The 19,535-nt window shown below is 37.0% G+C and overlaps 1 protein-coding gene and 1 non-coding gene across 11 annotated transcripts in view; one reads left to right on the top strand and one right to left on the bottom strand.

Annotated features, from left to right (window-relative positions):
- Nucleotides 1-19,535, top strand: part of Usp37 (ubiquitin specific peptidase 37) — a 100,005-nt gene that overhangs the window by 34,635 nt on the left and 45,835 nt on the right. For 5 of the 10 annotated variants that reach the window (XM_087564338.1, XM_087564334.1, XM_087564339.1 and 2 more), the window contains 6 exons: nucleotides 5,925-6,069; nucleotides 8,308-8,375; nucleotides 10,340-10,563; nucleotides 14,050-14,221; nucleotides 18,430-18,530; nucleotides 19,349-19,527. In XM_087564338.1, the coding sequence (XP_087420464.1) occupies nucleotides 10,408-10,563; nucleotides 14,050-14,221; nucleotides 18,430-18,530; nucleotides 19,349-19,527 (608 nt within the window). In that variant the 5' untranslated portion in view covers nucleotides 5,925-6,069; nucleotides 8,308-8,375; nucleotides 10,340-10,407. 10 annotated transcript variants of the gene reach the window in all.
- Trnap-agg59 (transfer RNA proline (anticodon AGG) 59) lies at nucleotides 16,239-16,319 on the bottom strand. The gene has a single exon. It is a non-coding gene; the product is annotated as a tRNA-Pro (tRNA).

The raw sequence follows: 19,535 nt of genomic DNA, 5'->3' as shown, positions 1-19,535 counted from the left end.
GTCCGTACGTGTTTGCGTCTAGTCACAGTTCCCGCCATCAGAGGGTTTAGGTGTGCTAGGGGAGAGACCGGCCTCGCTGTCTGGGACTACGGGAGCTCTTTCCTTCCGAACCTCTTGGCCCCTCCCCCTCCGCGGGAACTTTATGCTTCCGGCATGTTTGTCCGGAGCTGGGACCCTCTGGCACAGGTAAGGCGAGCCAGGACAGCTTCTGAATTGAGCCGTTTTCCTCGGCACCCCCCCCCCCACCCTGTGCGGTCCGCCCACTCGGCGTCCACTTCAGAGTTCGCCGGGCTGCTTCTCAGCCCGCCCCGGGTCCTTGGACTCTCCCTATGCCTACAGGTGCCCCCATTCGAGTATTTCCTCTTTACTTTCTTTCTCTTTTAACGAAGTCCTTACTGTCACTTGCTTTCTGCATCCTAAACCTGGCTCCTCTTCACCAGGGTTCAGGTGGTCTCAGCTTGCCTCCTTGCAGGGCCTGCTGTCTTTACAGGTGACTTTGTTGCCACATATTCATCAAGACCTTGGATACGGTACTCACTCGCCCTCTTGACCATTCTTTACTTTTCTACTCCCCTTAAACATTACTCGCTAAAAGGGAGTGTAATTTTTGTCGTGCTTTGGTTGCTACCCGTATCTAGCCATGACACTGACGATGTCCAGTTTACCAATTTTAAATCAAGATCTGGCGAAAAATAGAAAAGTAATTGGTAATAAAGTTCCGTGTCGTTGGAAAGTTGTACTGTAGTGTTCAGATTTTCTTTTGGCGAGTTACGGTATCTAATGCGTCTATAGTTGAAAGAGCTAATCTAAGAGGGAATTGTTAAGAGGGCATTTGGATTTATTGGGTTAGGTATTAGAGGAGGATTCTGGACCAGACAGATAGACACTATTGTGCTTGTATGGTACGTTTGTGATTTGTCATGTTAATATGTGGGTGAATATCCAAAAGAATAGTGTTGCATACTGGCAAAAGGTAAAGGAGGGACTGAAAAATCCAAGGACAGATGTAATCAGTTGTCTTGATAAAAAAATTTTGGCACGGTAAAATAATTTAGTTTTGGACTGGGGTTCTCTTCTCTTGCTCTCCAAGCTTTAAATTCTACTATATGTTGATAAATTGAGGATTTTTATTTTCAGCTCCATATTCAAATAGCTGACTGCTTAACATCTCAATCTGATTTTTTTCCCTTAGGAATTTCAAATATGACATTTTAAAAAACTAGAGTCTGGATTTCTCTCTGTACCCAAATTCTCTTTTTTTCCAGTGTCCACTACCACAAGTGACGTGCTCATTTTGATGCCATATATCCATTTGTTTAGTTACACTGGGTAGAAACTTAAGAGGCAGTCTTGATTTCTTCATCCTATGTGTTCATATCCTTTCCAAGTTCTGTTTTACGTCAATATATGTTTTGCATCTATTTCTGGCCATCTTCACTTTTATTTTTCTAGTTCAAACCACGTTCTTTTTCATATGGACTTGATCTCCCTTGCACTTATTCTCACAGGTAAAATAGGAATAAGAGTTCTTATCTTAGCTGGGCAGTGGGAGGTAGGGGCAGATGGATCTCTGAGTTCAAGTCCAACATGGACTACTGAGTGAGTTCCAGGACAGCCAGAACTACGCAGAAAAACCCTGTCTCTAAACACCCACCCTGCCCCCAAAAAAGTTCTCACCTTAGTGGATTATTATGAGTGTTATAACTTGGTAAAGCATTGACATACAGAAACTGGCAAGTAAGAATTAATTATTATTGTAAGTATGAGTTAAAAAAACACTTCTATCTGATCTCCCTGGGTTTTTTTTTTGTTTTGTTTGTTTTCTCTTCTTCCCAAACTCATCACTCTATTTATCCATTCATTCAAATAACATATAATTTCTTTGCTTGAAACCCTTTAGTGACTTTCCCATGGCCAAGGTGCTTATTACTTTACGATAAAATTTAAAATCATGTTCTGGGGATATAGTTCAATTGCTGGAGTGCTTGCCTAGCATGCACGAATCCCTGGATTTGCACTCCAGCACCACAGAGACAGGAGGATCAGAAATTCAAGGTCCTCAAATACATCGGCGTAGCTATAGACCTCCCTTTCCCCCAAGGAAAACATTTCAGAATCACAAGATTTTACATAACCTGGTTCTTAACTATTTGTCTCTCCCTTTCTTTTAACTAACCTGCAGCCACACTGACTTAATGTTAACACAATGTTTCTGGTTTAGGATTTTTGCATATACACTACTCTGTTTATCTGGATTGTTCCAGCATAGTGCCACCATCCTTCAATCAACTTATGCCTTAATTTTCAATTTGAAATAATACTTTCTCAGAGAAGCCTTGATTTTTTTTTTTTTCCCTCTACTCTCAACTCCCAAGTTGGATAAAAGCTAATTTAGGCAGAACCCTGTCCTGCAAATACAACTGACCTCTTATACAGACACACACATACACAATACAACACAATGTAAAAATTAAAAAAAAAAAGAAAAAAAGCAACTCACTTTCACATTCATTTCTCAAGAATTGGTTAAATGCTTCAAATTGGAAGTTGCATAAGCTCGTGATGATGTAAAGTGTAAGATGCTGTAAGACCATCTTGTTTTGAAAGCATCAAGGGGGCTGGAGAGATGGCTCAGTGGTTAAGAGCACTGACTGTTCTGCCAGAGGTCCTGAGTTCAAATCCCAGCAACCACATAGTGGTTCACAATAAAAAAAAAAAAAAAAAAAAAGGAAAGCATCAGTTTTCAGATATTCTTCTCAGAGGAGTTATTCTGCAAAGGCCACATCAAAAGGAAACAAGTAGGAATATGGATCAGCTGTAGGGTACTTGGTTAGCATGTTGGAAGCCTGGATGCTATTTGAAAATGAGCAGGGAACAAAGAACAAGCAAAGGTCTACAGTTAAGGATTTTTTTCTTATTCCTGTGTGAATCAGGAACAGGATTGTGTGAAATCATTCTGATTTCTAATCTTTTGTAAATTAGAGATAAATCTCATTTAGATAAAAAAATTTTTCTTTCCACTATGACATGAACTTTGTATACCTATTGTATGTAATTTTTAAAATTATATTATTGGTGTGGTGTCTGTATATATGTTCATGCAAACATGTAAATTTGGGTGCATGTGTACCATGGCATGTATGTTGATGTGGTCAGAAGACATCTTTCAGGAGTCCGTTCAGTTGGATCCAGGGGTCAAACTCATGTTATCAGGCTTGAGTAACTAGTGTCTTTTCCAATTGGGTAATTCTTTACAGGTTCTGTTTTATGATTTGTTAGGAAAGAAAGTCCTCAAAAATCTGTAGTTTCTATATTTTAGCAACAGGTTAAATTGAAACTAGTAAAGATGAGGGTTTTTTGAGACTGGGTTTCTCTCTGTAGAGCAGGCTGGCCTCAAACTTAATAGAGATCCGCCTACCTCTGCTCCCAAGTGCTGGGATAAAAGGCGTGCGCCACCGTGCCTCCCCTTCAGCCACTTCAGGCTCCCAGTTCAAGATGTGTTCATTTACGGTGGCATTTAGTTACTTGCAAGATGAGGTTTCTACAAATAGATAAGAGTTCTTGGTAGATAAGGAAATCAATATTAAAGTTTAATAACATGTTTTAGGGCTTTAAGAATTTATACTGAAAACAATAAAACAGTAAAGTGTTATAGATGTCAGACACAAGCATGGTTTTATTTTCTAGTTTGTAATGAGCAAGTAAAAAGGTTTACAATGGAGTTAATAGTATTAGTAACAGGTACTTAGCACTTACTGTTTGTTTTGTTGGACTATACTAGGAGTGTGCCTTAGTTCTTGTGGTCATGTGTCATATGCCTCCCTAATTAGGGAGAAAGCTATAAAAACAACTAGTGTAGACTTTAGTTCCTAAGGAATAAAAAGAATGGTTCTTTAGAAAGACTTTGTAGAAAAGGATTCATTGATGGGAAAAATAAATCCTTAGAGAATAGTGTCTAGGAAGTGACTCAGAATTCATTGATGAGGATGAACTGTGGTAGTGGTTAAGATTTTGGCTTCTAGCCACGTGTAGTGGTATGTGCCTGTAATCCCAGCCCTCGAAGAGTGGAAGTAGGAGGAACAGTAGTCAGCCTCTACTTACATAGCAACCCTGTAAAGAGGGTTTCAACCCCAAAACCAAAAAAAAAAAAAAAAAAAAGAGCAGGGTTTGGGCTTTACTTTTTCTCTTGCTGACTATCTTTTCTTTTCTTTCTTAATCTTTCTTTTTTAAAGATTTATTTACTTTTATGTCTTTTTCCTGCACATATGTATGTAAACCACATCTGTGGCTGGGCCTGTGGAGGTGAGAAGAGAGTGTCTGATCCCCTGGAGTTGGAGTTGCAGGTGGTTGTGAGCCAGCAAGTGGATGCTGGGAATTGAAACTAGACCATCTTCAAGAACAACAAATGACCTTGACTACTGAGACATTTCTCTAACAACCTGTATAAATCCCCCCCCCTTTTTTTTTTTTGGAGAGGGGGTGGTTTGAGGTTTATGCAGCACCAGCTGTCCTAGGACTGACTCTGTGGACCGGGATGGCCTTGAAAGTGCTTGATATTATACTTAGCACTATGCTTAGTTGATGCATGGCACTTACTTCGTGGAGTGGTGGCAAAAAAAAAAAAAATTAGAATTTTAATTAGTTAATCAACTTAATTATTTTGAAATTGGTTCTTGTGGAGTCCAGGCTGACCTTAAAACTCATTGTGTGTCTGAAGATGAACTTTGATCTGCTCTTCTGCTTCTACTTTCCAAGTGCTGGGATTAGAGGCAGGCCAGTTAACCAGGTGCTAAGGATCCAATCTAGGGTTTCCTATAGCACCCTACCAATTGAGCCATATCCCTATCCCAAAGTGATGAATATCTAAATTAGGGAAGCACTTTTTAAAAGATGGGGTTTAAAAGATGTTGAATAGGTGAGACTTGCCTGAATCTGGGCTGGAGAGATGGCTCAGTGGCTAAGAGCACTGACTGCTCTTCCGGGGGTCCCAAGTTCAATTCCTAGCAACCACATGGTGGCTCACAACCATCTGTAATGAGATCTGATACCCTCTTCTGGTGTGTCCAAAGACAGCTACAGTGTACTTATATACATTAAATAAATAATATTTTTAAAAAAAGACTTGCCTGAGTCATGAGGAAAAGGATGAACATAGGGAAATCAGGCCTAGCATGGTGGCACAGGCTTTTAGTCTAGCACTCTGACGGCAGAGGCAGGTGGACCTCTGAATTTGAAGCCAGCCTGGTCTAAAAAGTAAGGCCAGTACAGCCTGGCACACAGAGAAACCCTGTCTCAAAAACCAAACCAACCTAAAACAAAAACAGGGAAATGGAGGGACAGTAGCTGATCAGGCACCATGTCATTCACAGTTGTTTCTCCTGCTACACTGTCTTCTAACTGGAGTAAATCAGTGGATTTTGTCCAAATGAGCAGATGAGTTAAAAGTTGATATTGTTGTATTCAGGTTTGTGGAAGAATTTCAGAGAAAATTAGGCTTAGAGGGACTTAAAGTTAAGAAAGATTTTTTTTTCATGAGAGCTTTCCAAAAGGTAAGTAAAGACCCTTTTCCCACCTTTAAAAACTATAGCTCAACACACCTTAGAAGCAGCCTTTAGGACAGTTATGATGTAACAATGTTTCTAAAGTCAACAAAGGGTGTACTTTTTCACTGACTGAGTTTCAAAATCTAGTAGCCATAAATAAAAGCAAGACATACGGTGATGGACTTGGAGGTTCTTCCTACAATTCCTCATTCTCTACTGCAGGCGCATTCCTATTTTGGGAGGGGTGGAGAATCTTGCATTATATTTTAAATATTTTCAGTAAGTAGTCTTTAAATGAGTATTTTTATATACATGATTTGTTTTCTTGAGTTTTAATTTCATATGTTGAAATTTTTTAAAGCACACTTATATTTTCTTTAGCTGAGTTGATGACTCCTGGAGGGACCACTGGTAGAGCTGAAGAATATGAATAGTTTCTCAAGAAAAGTACATTGCTTTTGGCACAAGAAGCAGAATAACTGTGAATTATTATTACGTGGACTTTTTCAGTAAAAATCACTGAAAAGTAAGTTGTTTTTGTTTTGGTTCTATGTTTTTAGTATTATGCAAATAGGCAAGAATTGGCAATTTTTTTATGTTCACTATGTAATTATACTTTTAACGCCTCCAATATGTGTGAATTTAAGTAAGAGTTCAAGCAATCTTTGATTCCTGTTGACAGAAAGTTTAGCTATTATTAGGCACAGTGGTTTACTTATAAGTGAGGGGCTAAGACAGAATTGTTGAGTTTGAAGGTAGCCTGTACTGTACAGTGAGTTCTAGACCAAACTGATACCATGTAATGCCCTGTCTCAAAAAAAATTATTTTTTTTCTTTTAAAATTGTTTTTACATGTACTTCAGACTGAAAAAGAAACTCTTAAGCAAGTAGGGCAAGCTCTGATAACTTGTTGAGTGTTCAGAAATGGTTGTTCGTCCATTTAGTACAAAAACAGGTACTGAGCATATTTAGTTTTGCTGTACTTATTCTGTACGTATCTTTCAGTTTTTTTCATTAGAAGAAAACAAAGTTTGTTGAAGTGATTAAGAAAAAATTCAACACATAAAGTTATGAAGTAAAAATTTTATACTCATAACCAAAATTTGCATTTAGAATTGGATTTTTAAAATTCCTTGTATATTTTAGTGAACATGAAATTTTACCTATCAGTTTTATTTAATGATTTTTTTTAATAAGGTAAACTAAGATAATTGTGGTTTATTTTATTTTATTTTTTCTTTTTCTTTTTTTCGGAGCTGGAGACCAAACCCAGGGCCTTGCGTTTGCTAGGCAAGCGCTCTACCACTGAGTTAAGTCCCCAACCCCATAATTGTGGTTTATATTCCCTTTTGGTGCCCTAACCGATAATGAGATAGAAAGATGAAAGAATTTGTTTTAAGACATAAAACTTTTTAAAGAGAGAAATATAAGGAAAGATGAAAAAAACTTATGAGATGTAAAACTGTTTTGAGATGGACTTCCTGTGTATCTTTGATCCATACTTGTTGTATAAGTTAGACTGGCCTTAAGTCCACAGTTATCTTTCAAGTGATGGGACTACAGGTACTAACCACCATGCCATCATTTTTGAACACTGATACCTAATGAAATTAAAGAACATATTCCCTAGCTTCAAATAATATAGATAGAAACAAAGGTATAAATAGTGTTTATAATACAGTGTCAAAGTGTCTTCATAAGCACAAAGTATATAGGAATAAGGATTTAAATGAATAGCCTCAGAGTGGTTATGAAGAAGAAAACCAGCGAAAAGTAGTCAGGAAGCTTATAGAGGGTAACATCTATGTTGAGACTTGATTGTAGAACCAAGAGAAGGAATGAAGGCAGATTGGGGAAGGGAGAATACATGAAAACATAGACATGACTACAGTATGTAAAGATTCAGTGTCATGAGAATACATGGCTTTGGGAAAATCTTTTGAGTTGAGAAGGCTGGATTGAGGGGACACTTCCTGGGAGTGGGTAATCTGGCCTAGATCATGAGGCTTTGATGTCATGTTAATGTACTTGTATTTTATTTTGAGGAGAGTGAAAGGTCATTCAATAATACAAGATGGAGAGTGATTCTATTTGATTTGTAGTTTACTTAGAAACTTGCCTGAGGGCTGGAGAGATAGCTCAGTGGTTAAGAGCACTGACTATTTTTCCAGAGGTCCTGAGTTCAATTCCCAGCAACCACATGGTGGCTCACAGCCATCTGGAATGGGATCTGATGCCCTCTCCGTGTGTGTCAGAGGAGATCAACATTGTAATCATACAAATGACATATATAAAATGTTGTTTGTTTTTTTTTTTTTTTAATGTTGCCTGAAAAGGCATGTGGAATTAGAATTCTGACCTCCCATTTCTAGTCCAATACTAAGATATCATACAATAAAGTCAGAGCTAGTGATTCTGCCTTGGGAAGCTGGTGTAGGAGAGGAAAAATGTATCCTTTCTAATCCTGATAGACAAAATGGAAAAAACTCAAGGACTTGACAAACAATAGAGCCAGCAACAATTGCTAAAATGTATTACAAGTGTAGGTTGCTTGTTTAGCTTTCTGTAAGGTTATTAGTTTGAACAAAATGGCACATGACTAGGCAAGCCTATATAAATAATACGTTTTATTACTTTGAATTTATATATTTAGTTAATTGCTGATATTTAAATGTGGCCACAGTGGCACTCAGAAATTTTTGAGGATGTGAATAAAGAGCATTGGCCTCTCAAAATGTTTTTAAATGTCTTTTTTAATTCCTAGTTACTTTCTGTGCAATAACTATAGGCTTTGAACTAGAGGACCCCAGACTAGTCGTCTCCTGCCTGCAGGTGAGTTATGTTTGATTTGTAATTTTTGAACATAAATTAGAATCTTTTGCTTACAATATAAAATAAGTTTTATATAAAGTTCATTTTCATGAAGAAGGAAAAGATAGATGACCTGGCAAATTTGGTTCGTTTGCTAGTAGATTTGATAGCACTTGTACATGTTTTATCTCCTGAGTCATTTCTTTTACCTACCTATCCACTACAAATGGTTGATTTGTAACTTGTGTCAACATGGGATTTATTGAGGTCTTTGGAAAAAGAGATACTATAGAGAAGGAATAATTCAGCTTGGACACTAACTATAAATATTAATAGTACTATCGGCTGAGTATATGTGTTATTTCATCCCCCCAATATTATGTTGCTTGCTGTTGCATTTTATGGTTGACAGCACTAATGTCAGAGAAAGAGATTGCAAGTTAGTGACAGAATTGATTCCCAATTTCTAGACCTAGTATAATATGTGGGTTTTGTTTTGTTTTGTTTTGTTTTGTTTTGTTTCTCTTTTTTTTTTCCGGAGCTGGGGACCGAACCCAGGGCCTTGAGCTTGCCGGGCAAGCGCTCTACCACTGAGCTAAATCCCCAACCCCATAATATATGTTTTATACTATCTTTTCTATGTTTTCCAGTTGAGCTATCTAGGCAGTAATAGTGTTCAAATGATGTTTAATTTATAAACTTATAAGCAAAAATTCATTTTAAAGATACTGTTTTAGGATTTGAAAATACATAAAACATTTGATTTAACAATTTTAGGTATTTTCACATTTATATATACAGTGCTGTTTGGTAACATTTCCTGTTAGTATAATTTCACTTGCTGACTTTTTGCAAAGCTAGTTGAGGAGTATTAGATATCCTATTAATGATTGCTATAAGTCACTTACAAGTATTAGAAGTTCATTCAAGGGGTTGGGAAGATGGTTCAGTGGGCAAAGTACTCAAATTCAAACCTGGTGACCTGAAATTGAATTCCCAGAACCCACTCAAAAACTGGACAGAGAGCATACATGCCTGCAATCCAGTGCACTCCTGCAGGGGACAGGCAGAGACAGAATTGTAGGAGGGTTATGAGTTCACTAGCCTGTGGGATGCAGCAGTGAACAGTGGTCTCAGACAATTGCTGTGCATGTGTGCCTCTACTCAAGCACACACGTCATACACACACGAAAGAGAAAAAAATAATTCATTCTGGAAACTTGAATATTTGTCCAAAGTTAAATTGCTTTATAGGAACAGTAATGCTGAATATTGGGTTGGGGGGGGGAGGAGGAAGAGGAGGAAGAGGAAGAGGGGGAGGAGGAGGAGGAGGAGGGAGAATGATGATGATGTTGTAGATTAAATGATTTCTTTTCCCTAATATAATTCTGGATGTTGAACTAGTTTGTTCATTCCTAATTTTTAAAATTCATTTGACAATATGGTGTACATGTGAATTACTGCTGACTAAATTATGTTGGGGTGAAACTCCAGATTTTAAGGAATGGAGTCAGTGAAGTTGATTTTTTTTTTTTTCCCTTTTCTTTTTTTCGGAGCTGGGGACCGAACCCAGGGCCTTGCGCTTGCTAGGCAAGCACTCTACCACTGAGCTAAATCCCCAACCCATGATTTTTTAACTTAAATTTAAATTCAAACTCTCTTATGTAAAAAGAAAAGAATGAGTACTTTAATGGTAAAGTCACCTAAATTGTGAATGGAATCTTTATTTCTAATTGCCATTATCAGCTAATTTATGAATGATGCAGGATATAAATACAGTTGCTAATAGATACAAAGAAGCATGTACAGAAGAAATCAAAGATGATTAAATTCCACCTGCCTTAGCTGTCTGTATTATTTGTGTTCTTCAACTGATCAGGACCTTTGAGTATGAGGATACAGAGATGAAAGAGATTTTTATTGAAATGGAAAACTATATAAGATGATTCATTAAGTATTAATCACTTGTAATTTTTTTTCTTTAGAATTCGTCAGGTGAACATATATTTTTGCTTTTTAATTTGGTTAAAAGCAATTTATTTTTAAAGAAAATATGTCTCCTCTGAAGATATATGGTCCTATCAGAATTCGAAGTATGCAGACTGGGATTACAAAGTGGAAAGAAGGATCCTTTGAAATTGTGGACAAAGACAGTAAAGTCAGCCTGGTAGTTCACTACAACACTGGAGGAATTCCAAGAGTGTTTCAGGTATAACAGATTTTGATTTGGGCTGGTTCCTTAGTGAAATCGTTTAGTAAATGGCCTCACTGTGTCATAGTTACAGTAATGTGGCCCTGCAAGGCTTCCTACTTCCAGGACACTAGAACTTTTATGAACCTGTTTTGTAAATTACTCAATAGTGTTATTGGGTTTAAAACAGAATAGAAAGTAGTCACCATTGTTGCAATGAAAACTAGTGGGAAAGATTTTTTTTTTTTTTTGGTTCTTTTTTTCGGAGCTGGGGACCGAACCCAGGGCCTTGCGCTTCCTAGGTAAGCACTCTACCACTGAGCTAAATCCCCAGCCCCGGGAAAGAATTTAGAGAGGTTTATGTACTGACTATTTAGCTATTTCAAATCTATATTAACAGCTGTGAACAGCGATGCATATCTATAATACTAACACTTAAGAAGTAGGGGCAGGAAGATCAGCAATTCAGTGCTATTTTGGGCCACATAACAAGTATGAGGCTAGCCTGGATTATATGAAACCCTGTCACAAAAAATCACATGGCATGGAACTATAAGCTAAAATCCACCCCCGTCCCCCCTCCCCAAATTAAAACAGTGGTAACAACAATAAACAAAACCCTATTAGGCCAGCTTTCATAGCACACTCCTATGACCTCAGCACTTTGGAGACTGAGCTAGTAGTACTTGTAATGCAAGGCCAGCCTGGACTACAGAGGTAGAACTTGACTCAGATGAAATTGGACACTTAGCACAAAGTGATAGGGCCATGAGAACCTGCCTAGGGAAACTTGGGAGCTAAATGTGAACTCAGTGGTTGCACTTGTGTAGTGTAGTGTACTTAGAACCTTGGATTCAGTTAATAACGTCTCTCACACACATCAGGGTGATCTGAGTTGATTCCCCCTTTCTTTTCTTTGAAGTAATTGCTAGATTCATATAATGGGATTTTTTTAATGTCTTTTAAAATTTAGTATCTATGTCTTAAATAATCCCATCACATGTCATAGATTTTAATGAATGGTTGTTCAAGTCATCTTTATAGCTTTTTTTTTTTTTTGACTTTGCTTAAAACTTGTATAATTTTTTTTATCTTTATTAAGTCGAGTATTTCTTATTTACATTTCGATTGTTATTCTTCTTTATAGCTTTATAGTTTGTTTTTTATGTTTTGGGTTGGTTTTTTGTTTTGTTTTTAAGATTTATTTATTTATTTATGTTATGTATGAACGCTGTATCTGCATGTTAACCTGCATGCCAGAAGAGGGCATCAGAACTCATTAGAGATGGTTGTAAGCCTCCATGTGGTTACATGTGGGGACCTCTGGAAGAGTAGCTGGTGCTCTTAACTACTGAGCCATTTATCCAGCCCCCTTGCAGTAACACGGTATAACTTCTAACTGTAAAAATTTGAAGGTTCTCTTACTTACCACTATCTTTGAAACATAAGGTGACTTAGTGGGTAACAGCACCTGCCACCAAACTTTGTGTGCTGAATTTGTTCCAAAGAGTGTCAGTTCCCACAAGTTACCTGTTGACCTACACATATATGCTATGACATATTCACACCATAAATATATATATATACATATATATATGTATGTGTGTATATATATATACACACACACATATACATACATATGTACACACAAAAAATTTAATAAAAAATTTAAATAGTTACTCTTTATTTTCTGAACTACTCTTGTAGAGCAAAGGGCTACTGCTATTTGTGTGAGTTGAATTTAAGAACATATCTTTGCATGAGAACATATTTTGATAATCCCAGCATTTGGGAATCTCATACAAGAGAATCACAACTGCAGGCCTGGTCTACATGGTGAATTTGAGACCAGTTTGAGGTACATAGTAAAACTATGTCTAAAAAAACAAAACACAAACAAACAAAAAACAGGATCTGGAGAGGTGGTTCAGTGATTAAAAGCACTGACTGCTCTTGCAGAAGATATAGGTTCAGTTCCTGTCACTAACATAGCATCTTACAACTGGTAGTAATTCCAGTTCCAAGGTATCCAGTGCCCTCTTCTGGCCTCTGCAGCACTAGGCATTCACATAGTATGCATGCATACATGTGGGCAAACAGTCATATTTTAAAAGTCAATAAGCCCTTTTTTTAAAAAATCCAAAAACCTATCATATCTTATGCACATAAAGAAACTATATTCATCATGCCTTGGCAGCTGTTCAAGAGGACTTGGATCCAACTCCTAGTACCCACATGGTTGTTCACAACTGTAACTTCCATTCCAAGGCTTCCAATACCTTTATCTGGTCTCTGAGGCCACCAGGCAAGAAACATATGTGAAGGCAGAATACCCATACACATAAAAATAAAATGCAGACTAAAAATTTATACTTATTGGTTTTTAAAGAAATATATGTTAAGTTTTATGCTCGTTTTATTGAATAAATTTTTCCATTTTTTTTATACTTTTGAACTGTGAAAGTAAGTTGCTTATGCTTTTGTATATCACATACATTCTGTTTAGGTATGGTGATACATACTTGTAACTCCAGTGCTCAGGATGTGGAGTTGGGAAGAACCAAGGCCAGACTAGTCTTTACTATATAGTTGGTTCAAGACCAGCCTAAGTTATATAGTGACATTGTCAAAACAAAGGCCAGAGATTGCTGAGAGGATAAAAGTACATACCAACCAATTACCATAGGCTGTCTGTCCTCTGACATTCATTGGCATGCTATTGTAACCGCCCTTTCCCTAGTACTCACAAAATGAATAAAATGTCATAAAAATTTGGTTTGAAAAGCTAAATGTGACCTGTGCATGATGGCATGTATATTTAATTCCATTACTCAGGAGGGCAGAGACTTGGTAGTTAAGAGCATTGCAAGTTTAGACGTCAGCCCGGTCTATATAGTGAGTTCCAGGCCAAGTAGACTATATAGTTAGTGGGACCCCATTATTTTTAAAGGTTCAGTGGTTAAAAGCACATACTTTGGGGGCTGGAGAGATGGGCTAAGAGCACTAACTGCTCTTCCAGAGGTCCTGAATTCAATTTCCAGCAACCACATGGTGGCTCACAACCATCTGTAATGGTTACCCTCTTCTGACATGTTTAATGACAGCTATAGTATACTCATATAAATATAATAATCTTTTTTTTAAAAAAGCATATACTTTTCTTGCTATAGACCCAGTTCAATTCCTAGTAGTCATGTGGAGCAGCTCATGATTGCCTGGAATTCTAGCCTCAGAGAATGCAATGCCTCTGGCTTCCATAGATGCCAGTACATGCCAAACTCAGACACATGCATCCTTATAATTAAACATAGAATATGAAAGTCATATATTTGAGTTAAATTTATCAAGGAAGAGGAACTCCTTTTGGAGGAAGGGAGAAAGGTAAATTGACGTATGAAGGTTAGCAGTTCTTAAACAACTTTATTATAATTTGTTGAGTATTTTAAAGGAAAAAATAATTTTTCTTTTTTCTTTTCCTTTTCCTTTTTCTTTTTCTTTTTCTAGCTAAGTCATAACATTAAAAATGTGGTACTACGACCCAGTGGAACAAAACAAAGTCGCCTAATGTTGACTCTACAAGATAACAGCTTCTTGTCTATTGACAAAGTACCAAGTAAGGATGCAGAGGAAATGAGGTTGTTCCTAGATGCAGTCCACCAAAACAGACTTCATGCAGGTAAGCACCAGTATGTCATGAGTCTGACATTAACATTACTAAAGGAAGGGCTGGGTATGGGGCTCACTCGGTAGTTTTGCCTAGCATGTATTCGGCTCTGGAGTCGATCCCTAACAGCTCAGTACATAGAAAGCAAGCATGGTGGGCATGCATGTAATCCCAACACTTGAGTAGAGGAAAAAGGATCCAGTTCAAGATTATTCTTAGTGGGCTGGAGAGATGGCTTAGTGGTTAAGAGCACTGGCTGCTCTTCCAAGGTCCTGAGTTCAATTCCCAGCAACCACATGGTGGCTCACAACCATCCATAATGGGATCTGATGCCCTTTTCTGGTTTGTCTCAAGACAGCAATGGTGTACTCATATACGTTAAATAAATAAATCTTGGGGTTGGGGATTTAGCTCAGTGGTAGAGCGCTTGCCTAGCAAGCTCAAGGCCCTGGGTTTGGTCCTCAGCTCCGGAAAACAAACAAACAAACAAACAAATCTTTAAAAAAAAAAAAGATTATCCTTAGCAACATGAGCTGTATGAGATTATGTGAGCACAGATCAGCCTAAGCTATACAAGACAAAGAATATGATCACTGCACACCTGTATTCCTGATGGAAAAATCCTCAGCTAAGTATTGGACTGAGTTAAGTGGAATAATACAAGAATTATGTTAAATTGATTCCTGGAATGTTAGAATAGTACAGCATGAAAATTAGTCTATATAATGTAAACATTAACATAACGGACAAAAAACCCATCTCAATTGATATTTAAAAAATTACAAAATTTATTCTTTGACAATAAATACTCTAAAAAAAACTATGGGTAGAAGAAAACTATTTTAGTGTGATAAAGGATTTGAATGTTAAGCCCCACAGCTAATCCACTTAAGAGAAAATCTGAAAGACTTTTCTCTAAAATCAATAGCAATATAAGGATGTCTGTTCCTGCCACTTCTGTTCAATATAGCATTTGAAATCTTGCCAGAGCAACTGGGCAATGAAGAAATAAAGGGGTGTTCAAATTGAAAAGAAGGAAGTAAATATGACTGCTCGGTGATTACCTTCCTCTTAGTTTTATTTTGAAGTGTAGAACATGAGCAAAGTGGAGGTGTAGCTCTAGTGAAACAGGCAGTTAGCAGGTACAAGGCCCTGTGCTCCTCTGTCCCGCCCCAGAGAGTGAAGATGGAGCAGTGTGAGCTTTCTCATCTTTAGTTGATATATTAGCACACCACTCTTGTAAAATAAGGGGTTTGTTCGTTCCTGTTTAGTAGTCATTTGTTCATACCACCAATCTTGACCAACCTTCATACCACATTAACATCAGTATGTACAATACTGAGTTCCAGTAAGGTGAGATGACAAATGCCTACTGTCCTGGCACCTAGGAAACTAAGGCTAAGGGACCTTGTTTAAAAATAGTATGTTAACTTTGCTGAAGAAAGGACAGAAGAGAAAGAACAGGAGGGACGTGTACAATATACTTGTAATATTACTTCAGAGCCAGTGGGAATGAGTTTGAAGCCAGCCTGGACTACATAGCAAAATCTTGTCTCAAAAAAGCATTTGAATATAGCACTGTTTAAATCTTGCACATTGGGAACTAATCTATATTTCTGTTTTGCTTTTGTCTACCATACCCATCGTATTAATTGAATCACAGTCCTAAGAATTAAGTGTGAGCTGGGTGGTTATGGTGCCTTTGATCTCAGTTTGAAGTGGGCGAGGAAGTTCAAGGCCAGGACAGCTAGTGCTACACAGAGAGACTCTCAAATTTTTTTTAAAAAGTAGTAATAATGCGTTTTTTAAAAATGTGTGTCGCTAACCGTGTCTTTAAATGCATTGAGAGGTAAGCATTTTATACTCACTGGAGATCCAAGAGTCTTTCTCATGCTAAGCAAATACTCTTATCACTAAGCTACAATTCTTGCTCAATTTATTTTTATTTCGAGATAGGGTCAGGCTAAGGTGCCTCTGCTGGCTTTGAGCTTTCTTTTTTTTTTTTTTTCTTTTTTCTTTTTTTTTTTTTTGGGGGGGCTGGGGATCGAACCCAGGACCTTGTGCTTCCTAGGCAAGTGCTCTACCACTGAGCCAAATCCTCAACCCCCCCTTTTTTTTTTTTTAAAGACATTTATTTATTCTATATAAGTACACTGTAGCAGAAGAGGGCATCAGATTCCATTACAGGTGGTTGTTGGGATTTGAACTCAGGACCTCTGGAAGAGCAGTCCATGCTCTTTATTGCTGAGCCATCTCTCCAGCCCCGGCTTTGAACTTTCTTACCTGAGCCTACCACATAGCTTGGATTATAGGCATGTACCATACACCCAGGCTTTCTAAAGAATGAATCCCAATAAATGCATGTTAGAGAATTAATAAATCAATGCTGTTATTTGCTGTGAGTATCTAATGTACTCTTTGATTTTGGCTAAATCATCTTAATTTTTAGGTTTAGTGGCCTTGATGCATAACAACACACATTACAAGGATTAGTATTGGATAGTATTAGATAGTATTTTACAAATACCTTGAAAAATCCAGCTGTGCATGGTGACACATATCTGTCACCTCTTTATTGATGAAGTGGGGACAGGACCATTGCAAGTTAAACGCCAGGTTAAGCTACAGATGAGATAGTAAGTGCTGACCACCCCGGACTGTTGAGCAATACTCCCTTTCCACCCTTTCCACAATAATAGTACAGGAGATAAAACAAGAAGAAAGGAGTTATAAAATATGTACTGGAGCAGAAAAGAATTAACATTGGTAGCATTATCTGTGTACAAGATAAATTGTTAAGTACTTAAGAAATAACACTAGATACTTTTCTTTCATCTAAGCAAAGTTTGAATCATAGTTTTGAATTTTAAAAAAAATGTGATTTAAGGAGAAGAGTGAATTCTAACAATCTCTGGGTGGAAAAGATGATTGGTAGCTTATACTCTAGCATTTAGATGATCTCCATGACAAAGGAAAAATATTAGCTAGAGTGATGTCACAGAGTAATTTCTTTTTGAGGTTCTAGGAATTGAACCCAGAGCCTCACAGATGCTAGGCAAGCCTTCAGTTGTGGAGTCACACATAACAACACGTTAATATCATTAACATTTTGAAATAGGGTTTTGATAATCTGTGCAGGTTCTCCCCAAACTTGTCTCCCACATAACATAATGTTAATATCATTATGAAACAAAAACCCACTATATAAACTAATAAGAGAAAGAACTCAGGAGGGAATTTGAAAAATGCAAAAAATGAATTCATGATGTAAATGAACCTTAAATATGGAAAAAATGCTCAGATTCATACTTAAACTCGATTTCCTTTTTAGATTTATTCATTTTATGTGTGCGTGTTTTGCCCACATGTATATATATATATATGTACAACTTGTGTGCTTAGTGCCTGTGGAGGTCACAAGCAAGCATTGGATCCCCTGGAATAGGAATTACTGATGGTTGTGAACACAGTGTTTGTGCTGGGCATCAAACTGAGGTTCTCTGCAAGAGCAGCAAGTGTTCTTACCCACGGAGACATTTGTTCCTAAACACTGATTTGGGTAGCTGGTGAAGAAAGCAAGATACCAAGTTCATATTTGTAGAGTACCTTGAACTTTTGAAAACAAATAAGGATTTTTATTTTGCAGTAGAAATTACTCTACTTGGTAATTTTTTTAACTAAAATCTTTTTAGCTACATTTATTTATTTTGTGGATATGTGTGTGAACTCATTCACCATGTGCATACACGTGAAGAGTTGGTTTTTTCTTTCCATCATATGGGTTCCTAAAGTGATTTAAGCTTGGTGACATGTACCTACACAAACACACAAATAACACAAAATAAACAAAAGGCAATTTTTTTAAATAAAAACTAAAATTATTTCTGACATTTTGACATTGGTATAAGTATTCATACCTAAGTTACAGTGATATATATTTTTCCATAGTATTAATTGTAAAATACTATGTTTCAGAATTTCTAACATTTTTCTTTTTGTCTTGTAAATTTTTACACTATTAAATTGTGTCACCTTTTTGTGGTCTTTATTATTTTGCTGGAGCTTTTATTCCTAAATGTTGCTATGTATATACTCTGTCAGAAAAAATTGGATATTTTGTCTTTTTTCCTCTTATTACTTCCTTTTCTATATTATTACATAGGATAATAATAATGAGTATTTTTGCTAAGTTACATGGTTTATTACTTTTTGTCCACCAGCTATGAAATCTTCTCAAGGTTCTGGTAGTTTTGGAACTATTCTGGGCAGCAGGACCTCTCAGAAGGAAACTAACAGACAGCTTTCTTACTCAGACAATCAGGTATGTTCATTTAATCATCCTAGCTTTTTAAAGAATTGATTAGCACAGATATATTAAGTATCCCCATAATATGGACTTTAGGTGATCTCTTGTGTAGCAGTGTCACAGTGGTACATTAGCATACCTGATTTCTTATCACTTTGTTCTTATAAGCAGTTTCTTAAATCTTATCCCAATTTTACCTTTTTATTGTTTTGGTTAGTTTTATGTTTTGAGACAGGTTTCTCTGTGTAGCCCTGACTCATGGAACTAGTTCTGTAGACCAACTAGTGAGTTCTAGGCTATCTGGGACTACAGAGCAAGATTCTTTCTCAAAATCATAAACTACAAGAAAATGAATGTCAGACTCAGTTTCTCACACTTGACTGTATCATAGAATCTCCTAGAGATCTTTTATAAATATATTTATAGGTGCTGATCTCAGTGGTAGTGCTGGGTGTCACACACAGTGAGTATTATACAAAAAGATTGGACTAGAAATAAATACCTAGTTGTATTTTTCTTTTTTAATTCTCCATAAAAATTGTTGCTCTGAAAAAATTAAAAATGACCTGGTGATGCAGCTCAGTTTCTAGAAGACTTGTTTAGCATGTATGAAACCCTGGATTTGCCCCTTGGAATCACATAAGCCAGATATAGTGGTGCATGTCTATAATCTTAATACTTAGGAAGTAGTAGGTGGAGGACTGGTTCTAGATAGGCCATCCTCTGCTAAACTTGACAATTTTGAGGTTGTCCTGGAGTTTATATGTGATCCTGTCTCAAATATGTTTTCACTTAAGTCAAAGATTTAACTGTCTCACATTTTATTCTTACAGGCCTCTTCAAAAAGAGGAAGTTTAGAAACTAAAGATGAAATTCCATTTCGAAAAGTTCTTGGCAATCCTGGTAGAGGACCGATTAAGACTGTAACCGGAAGTGGAATGGCTGTTACCCGGACTATTCCTTCTTTGACGCTGACATCAACACCCCTTAGAACAGGATTATTAGAAAACCGGTAGGAGA

Source organism: Rattus norvegicus, chromosome 9 (assembly GCF_021556685.1).
Source record: "Rattus norvegicus strain SHRSP/BbbUtx chromosome 9, alternate assembly SHRSP_T2T, whole genome shotgun sequence".
Classification (NCBI taxonomy): Eukaryota; Metazoa; Chordata; class Mammalia; order Rodentia; family Muridae; genus Rattus; species Rattus norvegicus.
Note: the sequence above shows the minus strand (reverse complement) of the source record. Positions and strands in the feature narration are given on the sequence as shown.